This window comes from Pezoporus occidentalis, unplaced genomic scaffold (genome assembly GCF_034315485.1).
Source record: "Pezoporus occidentalis ecotype Australia unplaced genomic scaffold, CSIRO_AGI_Poc_V1 ctg4, whole genome shotgun sequence".
NCBI classification, from domain to species: Eukaryota; Metazoa; Chordata; class Aves; order Psittaciformes; family Psittacidae; genus Pezoporus; species Pezoporus occidentalis.
Window position 1 is genome coordinate 17384805 of NW_026915724.1, and position 12247 is coordinate 17397051.

Consider the following 12247-nt stretch of genomic DNA (forward strand, 5'->3'; position numbering starts at 1 on the left):
CTTTTCCTCCTCCTCCTTCGCCTCCTGTCTCCACCTCACCGTCTCTCGGTGCTGCGGCGGCTGAGACCCCTGCCGGCTCCCCGCACCCCTGCCGCGTAGCCATGGGGAGCCCGCAAGGCAGCCCCGGGCGGGGCGGCCTCGGCCTGCTCGTTCTCTTCCTCCTCTTGCTTCTGTCGCCTCCGCGGGTGAGTCCTCCCCGGGGGGGACGCCGTGGAGCGGCCGTGCCTGCTGGGGTGGGGGGTCGAAGGCTGGGCCTCCTGGCACCGTAAGAAGGAGAAGGAGGAGGGGCGGTGCCCCCCCCCCGCCGCCGGCACCGCGGGTATTGCCTCAGGGCCGTGAGGGGCCGCCGTGGTTCCTAGCGCAGCCTGAAGCCGAGGGTCTCCCGGGCGGGGGGCAGGCTGTCCCGCATGGTGTGGGGTTAGGCCGCTGTACTCGGGCAGTGCGAAGTTGCAGTGTGGTACCGGACTGTCCCCTCCTTATCCCCGGCGAGGCTCTCCCTCCCCTTTTCTTCACTTCGGCTCGCTGCCGGCGGGATGGAGGCGAGGGAGAGCGGGACAGCCCGGTGACAACACGGCAGGGCCGCCTGGGATCACCGGCGGCGAGACAGCGGGCGTGCTTGGGCTTAGCCGAATTCAACCTGCGCCCGGTCCCCTGGTATTGCATCCAGCAGCAGAGCCCGGGGTGCCGCGGTCTTGTGGTGTGTCCTGGTTATGCAATGCCCCGTGCATGTGAGTAGCCACGCAGTCACATGCTCGTGTAGGGGCTTGCATATGTCCTCGGTGTCTGCTTTGGTTTTCCTAGAGTGTTTCTTATGCTACGGAACAGCTTCCTAGAAGTAATAGTCTGTGTGTAGTAAGATCTTGCTGTTTACCGATGTGTCAGTATCAAGACAGCATGTTTCCTTAAAGCTAAGGACTAGAAGAAGTTGGGCTTTATGATGCTTTAGGAAAAAATACTGTACCACCTTCACTTGTCTCTTCTGTTATGTTTTGTTTATGCTGTAGTCCAAGATAGGAGTAAGGTGCCCTGACTTACTCTGGGGAAACAAGGAGTGTTTTGCTTGTGTTTTTTTTTCTCTCTAACCAACTTGGGATCATACTTTCTATGTCGAGTTTTATGCTTAACTGTTTCCAAACTCACAAATTTGTCATGGTGTGTGTGGCCTGAGGTTCCCGTGTTCTCATATCGTCTTCAAAGAACCTCTGAAGCACTTGAACAGAAAACTAGGAATTCCTTCTTCTGTTACCACTGGAGAAGCTGATTGTTTAGTACTGAGTCATGATATCCAGGTGGGTAGGTAATGGACCTCATGCCTTACCAACACTTCTTTATGTAAGTTTTTGGGGAGGGAGATGCCAACTTGTAGCAGTGAGGTGTATTTTAACTTGGTAGGTTGCATTATGCTGTCATTTAGGTGACAGAAAAACACTGCTTGAAACAAGTTCCCTAAGATTTAAGGGATCCTTGTAGAGGATGTGGCTTTGTGGTCCATAAGAAGTAAGCATTGCAAAATTATTTTAACCATGCAGGTTTCGGTTTCCTAATGAATTTGAATCTTTTTACTATGAACTTATTTATAGCCCAACACTCAAGTCTTGAAGCTATGCTTGCTCTTTTCTGAACACCCTAATGTGTTGGATGGCATCTTGTGTGCTTTAAGTAACCTGTTTCAGTTGATCCTTGTATAATTATACTAAAACAGAAGTTGTCCGTTTGGTAGGTGGGGCAAGGTGGGACACAGGTTTCATATCAGCCACTGCAATCCCAAGCTGTAGGATATATTCTGTGTTTCTGAAATCCTGTGGGAAGATGTTAACGACAGGTGCTGCTCTGTCTCAAGCCTGCCAGGTGGCTTGCAGTGTGGTGTTACCTGACCTCTGAAATGTCTGTGTGGAGCAGCCTGCTTGGCAGGGATGGGGATGTAGCTTCAGGATTGAGACAGTAACCTCTTAAGTTAGTTCCTGGAAAATCAGGAGTGACTTATTCACAGTCTTTCTGGATGAAAAGTGAAGAAGTCCTCCTAAAAGAGAAGTGACTGAAGGGAGTGACTGGTAGAACTGCGTAGTACTTTGCTGGGCAGTAGACAAAACAACCTGGGTTGTGTAGTGTTATTACTATTCCCCTGTAGGGTATGGGAGGTATTTTGGTACAGGTGGCCTTAGTTGCAGGCAGCTGCTAGTTAGGGGCCCTGTACTTTCTGATCATGCATGTATTGTGTATTTTCTTAACAAATCATTGTTGGCCAGCATGAGCTTGCTCCCACAGCTACTGAACTACTCCCAGTATTAGAACTTTCTTTTCCTGCTTGACTTTGACTTTCTTGTGACGTCTGAAGTGTGCTTGGATAATTCCAGAACTGTGCCTTGCTTTGCCTACCAGAAGTAGCTAATGATTTTTTTCTGTTTGAAAGGGAACAGTTCCTTACTATGAGCAAAAGGACAAGAGGAGCTTGGCAGACAAAGCTTGTCCCTGAATTGGCTGCCTCTGAACAAGTTACTGAAAGAGACAAAATACAACTAAGAATTAAATATGTAGTTTCCCTTAGTCCATAGACCTCTCCTCCCTCTCATAGGGAGGGCTGTGAGGTAATGTGCAAATCCTGGGGCAGATATGCAAGCCTGACCTGGTCACCTGCTTCCATAAACCAGCCTTGCCATTTGTTAAAGGTACTATGATATTGTGTTTCCCTAGAACTCAATTTCACAAACTAGTGGGCAGTATCAGGTATTAATTGTGATGTGGACTAGATATTATGGAAGGGGAGGGGATGACACAGGGAGTGAGTATGCCTTTTCTTGGAATCTTTCTTTTTACCCTGCAAGATCGTAGATCTGTAATTACAGATGAAGGAAGGGGAAACAACTCTTATCTGAAACTGTTGCGTTTTCCATACATTAGTAATCTGGAGAGCCAAACAATGTTTACTTGTGATCTGGTATTTGCAAGGCTACAAATAGTTGCTGTTTCTGTATAAAACCTATCATTGTTCTTTGCTCAACAGCTACATATTCATTGTTGGTGATGGCTAATGTTGCTGGAAGCATTTAAGATTTTTTTTTTTTTCAACATGCAGTTGAAGAAACTTAGACTGAAGTAAGTGTTTTTATGGTCTGTTGGAACACCAGTGTTATTGCAGATGATAATGCCTGCAAACCAAAAAGCTGTAGCAGAACCTTTGTAGAATGTTAGTCATGAAATGCCCATACTTGCTTGTGTGCAAGTTCTTTATTAGGGCTCCTGGAACTCTGACCTGAGGTGAAACTTGTCTTCAAACAAGTTAAGTTGACCGGAAGTAGGGATACACTTTTCTGAACTCTGAGGATGTAGTGAAGTATAGTGTTAGTGTACTGCCAGATGGTTTCTAAAATGATCTGGGGGCAGCAGAGAACAGCCTTAATCGGAGGTTGTGTTATTGCTTTATAAAGTACTTACTCCCATTTTAAAATACGGAGCTCTCATTAGTGTGATTAAGAAACAACATCATAAGAACCCCCAACCAAACAAAAAAATCTGTTGGTGTTAGTCCTGTGGACCATTTTGTCTTATTTAGAAGGCAGTTGGCTTCAACACTGCATTTCTCTGTTACTCTGGGGGCTAGGAGGGCTTTCACCTGTTTAAGATGATTGTTCACCCAAATCTTAAATGACCTGAAAGTCTCATGCAAGCAGTAGCTTTGTTAAACTGTGGTTTGTTGACAACCACACTTGCTCATCTCCATCTCTTCCAAGTGGTGTAGGAGTGGTCTGAAAGAGTAGAAAGAGCAAAGTACTTGTATTCCATAACTTAATCTAGCTTTTACTGGAGAGTTTCTTGGGGGAAGAGCTTCCAGCTGTATCTTATCGGTGGTAACAGAGTAGTTACTTAGTGACTTGCAGTATCCCTGAATACTGTCTGAACCCTAGGAGACCAGCCCTCTCCCATATTTTGTGACTGACTCTGTGATGAGCATGCTCTTGAGTTGTTAATGTCTGAGAGCTGTACTGGTGACTTGCTGCTGATTTTGATTTAGTGGGTTTTAGGCTTTAGTTCAACCCCTGTAAACCAAGGATCACCAAAGCTTAGCTGTTCAGGGAATAAATTCGCATTTTGATTAGTGAGATCTTGCTAGGTCATGGCATAAATATCTAATCTCGGATTGTTTCTGAAATTGCATTCTTGGTGTTAATACAGCCATAGAGTATGAAAGGTCTATGTCTAAGTGCTCTAGTAGTTAAAAGTAACTGATCTGGTCAGCTTTTCAAAACAAGCTGAAATTGAGTGGTAGACTTCTTTTTTCTCATTGTAGGTGTTATCAGTATGGAACTTCATGAATGTGGTTCCGAATTCTTTATTCGAATTACAAGTGTAAACTAACACTTCATCTTGCTTTATTTTTTTGTGTTTAGCTGAATGCTTTTTGGTGTATGACCAAGCCGTCATGTGCGAGTAAACTCCTTTGTCTTGAAAATGATAGCAAAATGCCTGGTGGGTAAATTTAGACATAACACAGCTTGTATTTTATTTTGTATTTGTATATTTATAATCAAGGAAGTGTTACCTTGAAATGCAGATAACATTTTTAAAACCATAGAGTTACCAGTCAGCCTGATGTGGTAACTGAAGTTTACTTTACAACACAAGTTTTCCTGTGTAGGAAGTGCCCTGATAAGTTTTTTCTTGTAGCTGGTAACTGCATTACCGCTTTTCCCACACCTTCCACTCTGGAAGAAGCTAGTCTTTCTGAAAAGAGTAAGTTGATAATTTTGTAGGTTTTAAAATTAGAAAGTGTTACATGATGAGACCTAATGAAACATAGAAAGATTCATAAAAGTATGATTACAAACCATTCTAGGCTAAACATGGAAGCCAGACTGATACTGAAGAAATACTTAATTCTGTTTTCACAAGCAGTAGTAAGCAGTTAAAAATTATTCACCCTTTTACAAAAATAGCATTGAATCTGTACTGCTTCTTGAAGAGATTGTCACTTTGGACACTGGTACATACAGACACTAAACCATCTTTCCTCATTAGCAGATTGTTTGCTATTAAAACTGGAGTATACAAGTGTGAGGAAGCAGAGGTGAAGACAGTGACTTCTAATTTTGCATCAAAGAAACACTGACATCTTAATTTGATGTATGAACACATTTACAATATAGTTTCTGTAAATAAACTCCAATTTATGGAAATTTTTGGCTCATGCTGTTGTTAATATTTAGTGTTTACAAATGCAATCTCAATGGGCGGCTTCCGACTTGTGTATAAGAATATGGTGATACTTAGCAGCTGGTGACAGGTTTAGCTAAAAGAAATGCTGCAGTAGACAAACGAAATGGCAATCTGGATGGGTGGCACTTGAACTGATTCTTGGACCTGGCTTCTAGTGAGTAATTTGAATTGGGCCATGTTGCCTAGGTGAAGGTAAAAAAAAACAATTCTAACAGGGTTAGGTAAATTGGTGATAGCTATTGATTTAAAACCTAATAATTACATACTTTTTTGAGGAATTGTCAATGGTGTTGGCACAAAAATGGGTGTTTTAGAGGCATTGTAATTCTGGGTAGCTCTTGGGTATTATGAATACAGCCTTTCAGGGGCCTCTCTAGTCAGTAAACAATATTATTCATGGTCAAGCACAGAGCACAGCAGTCTGTCCTTGCAGTGTAAGCATATGCTGTTTCTGCAAATGCTAGTTCAAGGTTGTTCAGGAGATAAAAGTAGGTCAGTTATGTCTCAGACTGTGCCATTCAAACTTCTGATCAGAGCTGGCAGAAGTGCAGTGTTTGTGCAGACTTTTTTGTTTGCAGCCCAGGTGCATAAGGCAATCTTAGAGCTGTCTTCAAGAATTTTCTGTAAATAACTTGTTATTGCATTAAATATTTTTCAGAACATTTTGGTTTAGCATTTCTGATGTCTCTGTGTCAGTACCACTGAACAAAACATACAAGGTTTCCAGGGTGACATTATCCTTTTTCCATTTCCCTTATGCGCATAAAAAGGGACCAGTTTATCAGTTTTGCTAGTCCTTTAACTGGAAACATCTCTAAAAGGAAACGTGAAGTTTTCTACTTATCACTTAGATGTTGCATGCTTAGGCTTGAAAGTGGTGATGAGGAGCATACTTTGAGATTGTGACAATATATAGCATTCCATGGTGAGTGCAGAGCCATTAAGTTCTGTTTTGGAGTCTTCTTTATGCTTCTACTTCCTCAGTCACTGTAAGTGACTTGAGTTTGCAAGAAGGATTAAAAGGTGTCAGGAGGAACTGAAATACTGCATGTAAGCAGTATGCTTCTCTCCACGTACACTGACTCATGTGCTTTAAAGTGGTAGTTTAATCCACTTGCATGAACAAATTGTTTTCTACATGACCTTATATTTGGAGATGCTTTTGAAGTGTTGTAGGTTTTTCTGAGTTCTTGTACTTGGTCCTAACTATAGGCTGGAAGTCTACAGCACTTCCTGTTACTAGACTGGGTGAGGACAGGTGAGGAGCTGAGGTGGAGGTGGTGTGCACATGTCAAAAACACATGCTATTGTTAATGGGTGTTTTATTTGGTACAAGCTGATGTTTAAATTAGTAGAAAGTTAATCTGGATTATAAATGAGTTGGCACATAAACTCTACAATAAATGAGGAATTTGGCACTATTCCTTGCAGTTAATCAGTTATGTTGTATTGATTAGGTACTTCCACAGTCTTGTGTCTGGTACGGAGAATGTGGAGTTGCTTCTGGGGACAAGAGATACAACTGTGCTTATGATGGACCACCAATAGCACTACCAGAAGATGGCTATGACTTAATGCAGGTGAGATTCTTGTGGAGATCCGCTGCTAAAAAAATGATTCTCCTACACTTTGGAATTCTGTATTGCATTCTGTTGGACCTGCACTGTGGTGCTTTTTAACCTAACCTGGTAAGAAAATGAGCAGATTATTTGTAATTTCTCAGGAATAGCTCATAGCCCAAAGAGTTCCTGTTCAGAGATAGAAGTCTCAAAAACATGTAATTACAGGCTTTCACAAATATAACAGTAAATATGGGACTGCTTTGCTTGCCTGTGTATTTTCCTTAGTGGCATAAGCACTGTGTTTTTAGGACTCTTCCAAACTACACTACTCTGCAGTTACACCCTTCCAGTCTCTAAAGGACAAGACTAAACTATGTTTTCCATCAGATGATTGTTCCTGAACTTTTCTTTAAATAAGAATGCAGTAGCTGACACCCATTCAAATGAAGCAAACTTGGACAAAGTTCACTTTAGCTGAACTTAGCTGTACTAGTGTGAGACCATATTTCCTTATCTGGGCTTTACCTGTCAAAGTGAACAAAATCACAGTCAAAATAGAGCTTGTGTGTTTGAAACAGTGTAGGATGATATTGCCAGACTTGCCTTCTGACTGATGATAGTTCAAAGCTTTAAAGTGTGAAATAGCTCAGCTGCATATTTAAGTCACTCCTGCCATCAGCCAAACCACTGTTTATAGCTAACTTCTGTTTTGTGTTGTTTCTGAAGACCTAATGTACAGGTCTTGTATGTTATTGTAAGTTATACTTGTATTAAATGCATGTATCTCTTCTATAAACTGAACATGAAAACTCTGCCAGTTAATGAATGATTTTTACGGTTAGTGGCTTGCCTTCTGAGATTCTAGAATCTGATACTATCCAGAAGTTATCCTAGATGATAAGCTGCAGGAATACTTTGAACTCGGATAAACGTACTTTGTTGTATTACTAATAGATTTTCAAATACCATTATCATTCTATATATAGATCCTGGTGACTAAATATCATCTGAAGGAGCTTTCTAAAAGGAAGTGATGAATGAAACTGAATAAAAGAAGTGATTCTTCTCCCTATTTTCTAAAATTTCTTACTGGCTAGACTGATTTTTATTTTTTTTTTCCCCTATACATTTCCCACAGCAGCAGCTACTGTCTTCTAAAATATGCTGAAGTAGAACCCATAATTCTCATGAGTTCTGAAGTCTTCAGCATGCTTTTGCTTCTTTCCTCTGATCTCAATACTGTTTTTATTTAAGGAACTCTGTCCAGGTTTATTCTTCGGCAATGTAAGCACTTGCTGTGATGTTCATCAACTTCAGACTTTGAAAAACAACTTGCAGCTGCCTCTGCAGTTTCTCTCCAGGTATGCTAACAAATGGCAAAGCAACTAGAGCTTTTTAATATGAACAAATACTTAATGTGCTTTCTTAAGTAGAGTGTAGAAAAGGTGGTAACTTCATTCTGAGGCTTATTGGAGCAAGCTCTTGGAGTGACTTCTTAATCTGTATCAGGAGGTTTTAATTTCATTAAACTACTTGCAGTCTGGATAGAGTTAGTTGGTAGAATAAACATTACTTTAGTTTGCCTCAAGCTACTGTATTTATAATGAAACCTTCAGAAGAGGGTGACAAAGTACTTTTCAGTCTTCTTCTAACAGAAGCCATCCTGCTAGCAGCAGTTAAGTTTTTCCTTCAAATTCTGCTTGTATCTACTATTTGAGGTGGGAAACTGTTAGTGAATGGTGTTGATGGTACTGATAAGTATTGCGCAATTGTAAGCACCAGCTAATGTTGTATTGCTGATTAAGAACTTGCAGAATTTAAACATTTTATTCTGTCATTGGTAGCAGAATGTTTATGCTTGCTCTGTAGGTTAAATTGGATGTGTTGCATCTTTACCTTTTAATCTGATCGCTGTTCATTGACTTTCCTACCCAGATGTCCATCCTGTTTTTACAACTTGATAAACCTCTTCTGTGAACTGACTTGCAGTCCAAATCAGTCTGACTTTTTGAATGTTACAAGCACCATACCCTATTATGATCCAGTTTTAAAAGAGAACAAAAGTAGTGTTACAGAGCTGCAGTACTTTATTGGAGACAGCTTCGCAAATGGTGAGTAAACAGCATGTTAATTTGTCTTGGCTTTTGTTAAGGTAAAAAGACCAGTGCTTTTTTGAGAAGAACTGGGAGGGGCAAACCATCTCTTTGACTATCTTTTGAAGTTTGAGGTGTCAAATTGGTACTGGTAGTCCCTCTTAAAACACCTGGGATGCTAACTTCTGCCTGGGTAGGAGACATTGCAGTGACACTGTTAATACCACTGTTTATAAGACTCGGCTGAGACTGGACATCTATACAAATGGTTAAAAGTTGATAACTGACTTTAACTTCAGAAAAACAAAGTTGTTGACAAATATTGAATGTCCAAAGCCTGCCTGATAGTGAAACTATCTGGCAGGTATAATGGTCAGGTTGGTACACAGTGCACTGGAATGTTTCTGTAAGAGGTGCTCATTCCTCTTGAAATGGACTGTTCTAGTCCTTTAAGTCTTAAAATTTTTTTCTAACAACAAATTCAAAATACAACCCAAATTTATAGCAAGCTTGAAGCATTAATTCAGTCTTTGTACCCTTTGTGCAGTGACCTTTAATCAAGTTGAGATGCTTGAAAGTCATATGTGGCCTAGAGGTCAAAACTACCTTAAATGTTTATCATAACTTTCCCTGAAAGGAACTTAATATTAAGCCCTGTTGCATCTCAAGCAGTAAAGTAGGTTCTAGCATAAAGCAGATTCAGATGGCCTATTTGGAGGAAGATAGCTGTAACAAAGCACCACAACCTTGAATACTGTAAATAAAACTGAAAGCATTATATAACAGTCTTAATGTTTCTTCTTGGAATCAAGTCTGTACTTATGGGAAGTACTCACTCAAACAATAACATTGGTCTAATAAATCTTCTGTCTTCATGCATTCTTCCTAGCAATGTATAATGCCTGCAAAGATGTGGAGGCTCCATCAAGTAATGTTAAAGCACTGGGGCTGCTATGTGGGAAGGATGTCAAGGACTGCAATGCAACCAACTGGATTGAGTACATGTTTAGTAAAGACAATGGACAAACTCCTTTCAGCATTATTCCTATCTTTTCAGGTGAGAAACTGATTGGTCCTTGCCTTTGAAGCTTCTGTCAAAGGCTGAAAAATCAGTATACTATAGCTAGTCTATTGATTTCTTAAACAGCTGCCCAGCAATGTGTATCTGCAGCTGAAGGCTTTCAAAGCAGTGTAAGAAACTGATTATCTTTTCTGATACCTGCTTGGAAGTCACACTTTGCACTTGCTTTGTATGCAGCTTCTTGCTGTATAGATCTCAAACCCATTAAGCAATGGACTAAGCATAGACAACTGGATAGCTTGCATTCTTTGGGGAAATTAGGGTGGTACCCTAATCCTTCAGGATTTCTTTGCAAAGAAATTGTTATCCATTTTTCAGTCTGAACAGATGAAGGGGGAGACATTGCTGGGATGATAGCAGTATGTCCTTACTAGTTTTACAGAATTAAATGTTCTGAAGCATGACTAGACATTTAGTTAGCAGACAACTGTAAATAATTGGTACCTGCTGTGGAAACAGTGGCTTATTCAGCTGTAAGACCAAGAAAAGCTACCCTGCATAGAGGGTAGGGCCTTTTGTATAAAGGTTTAACTAATTTAACTGAGAAGCTTTTGTTATGAAGGTCTGAATTTTTGCATGGTGGTGAATTGTCTCTGCAACCTGTGATTTGGCAGATGTTCCTGTCCATGGAATGAATCCTATGAACAATGCAACCAAAGGCTGTAATGAGTCTGTGGATGATTTGACAGCACCATGCAGCTGTCAGGACTGTTCCATTGTTTGTGGTCCAAAACCTCAACCCCCTCCATTGCCTGCTCCTTGGCTTTTATTTGGTTTGGATGCTGTATATGTTATCATGTGGATCTCCTACATGGGATTTCTACTCATATTTTTTGCACTAGTTTTTGGAGTCTGGTGTTACAGGTAAGGCATTCAGAATGTTCGGCTCTGACAGTCACTTGCCTTTTCCCTGAAAGCTTCCTTTGCCCAGGACAGAATACTTATGCCTCTATTTCTTTACCCAACCAAAAGTCCTGTTCTGTGCCAGATACTTATGCTTACAGGTAGTGTTCTAACACCTAAAATTCACATGGTAGAAAGTGAGTTTGGAAGTTGGTTTAGTTGATGCACAACTCTCATAGAATCCCTAGCAATGGGATCAAATACACAGATCTGCAACTTTTATATGCAAGAGTGTGCAGAAGTCTAGGAAAATGCATATATCTGCTTCATTTAACTGACATTAAGCCTCTGTAGTAAACAGTAAAGTTTCAGTTGAACTTTGTTCTTGGATAATACGTATTAAGATACCAAAGCACTGCCTTCCAGGAGCAGTGAGCTGTCTTTGTACTCAATGTCAAACTTCAGAAGCTGTGGGGTTTTACAATGCTTAAGACAATGTCAGTACATGAATAATATCTTGGAGAACCGATATGACTAAAAATGCTGTCCTGTTCTCTTCCTCCACTCACTTGTTCCTTTAAGTTGGAACATTCCTGTAATTGAAATGAGCTGAAAAATTCCAGTGATGGAAAAACCTGTTTGCCACATGCAGTGTTTCTTTAAAACCTCCATTACTTTTGGTTGTTGTTACATGTGCAAGAAAGTGTTTAACCTGGTCATGAGATGTGGTTAAGGGGGAAAGAATCACTAGAAGTTTGATTTAAAGGTAATGAATGACATTATTGTAACTCAGTTCAGGATCATTGGCAGCCAAATGAAGTTGTAACATTGTTTTTTTGCAGACTAATACTTGTAACAAAACAATGGATGCCCTGCTGCAGATCAAGTCTTGAATACTTCTTAGTCTCCTGAAACAACTAGACAAAAGCTGACCTTCCAGTAATTATAGCATTTTGTAAAGTAAGGGGCAGCAAGCCAGCTTCTGTGCTATGTGATACTTGCTAGCAAAGGGCACAAGTAGTTGTAGCTATAAATGCTTTGTGGGTGTGCTAGCAATCCAGACCAGTGGAAACTTTTATTAATAATTCCTAACAGAATTTTCCAGAGGCTTCTACTATCTAATACCTTGGAGTATGGTGGTAATTTTCAGTTTAGCTTTAATATTGGTCAGCTATGACCAGGAACCTGAAATTGCTGTATAATACAAATTAAATCTGTGTGGAAAAGGATAGTGGGTAGAACAAGCTTATGACGTGCTCAGCAGCCTTACTTTAGTAGGCAACATGCAGAGTAAACTACATGAAATAAGGGTGATATGTCTGGTTTATAGACCAAAACATTCTGCCATAACTGGAGGTTTTATTAGCTTACTATGAGGAGGCTATTGAACTTGGCTTCTGGTCTGGGTGTTGGGAATGAGTATAAGCAATAGAGGTCTATTGTAAGTGTCCAGTGCT

At 40.7% G+C, this 12247-nt stretch overlaps 1 protein-coding gene across 1 annotated transcript in view; it reads left to right on the top strand.

The window, feature by feature from the left end:
• NPC1 (NPC intracellular cholesterol transporter 1) overlaps window positions 1-12247 on the top strand; it is a 27353-nt gene continuing 15106 nt past the window's right edge. The window contains exons 1-6 of the mRNA XM_062632828.1: window positions 1-185; window positions 6669-6791; window positions 8028-8134; window positions 8709-8884; window positions 9756-9923; window positions 10562-10811. Coding sequence (XP_062488812.1) covers window positions 102-185; window positions 6669-6791; window positions 8028-8134; window positions 8709-8884; window positions 9756-9923; window positions 10562-10811 — 908 coding nt within the window. The 5' untranslated portion in view covers window positions 1-101. The remainder of the gene's footprint in view (window positions 186-6668; window positions 6792-8027; window positions 8135-8708; window positions 8885-9755; window positions 9924-10561; window positions 10812-12247) is intronic.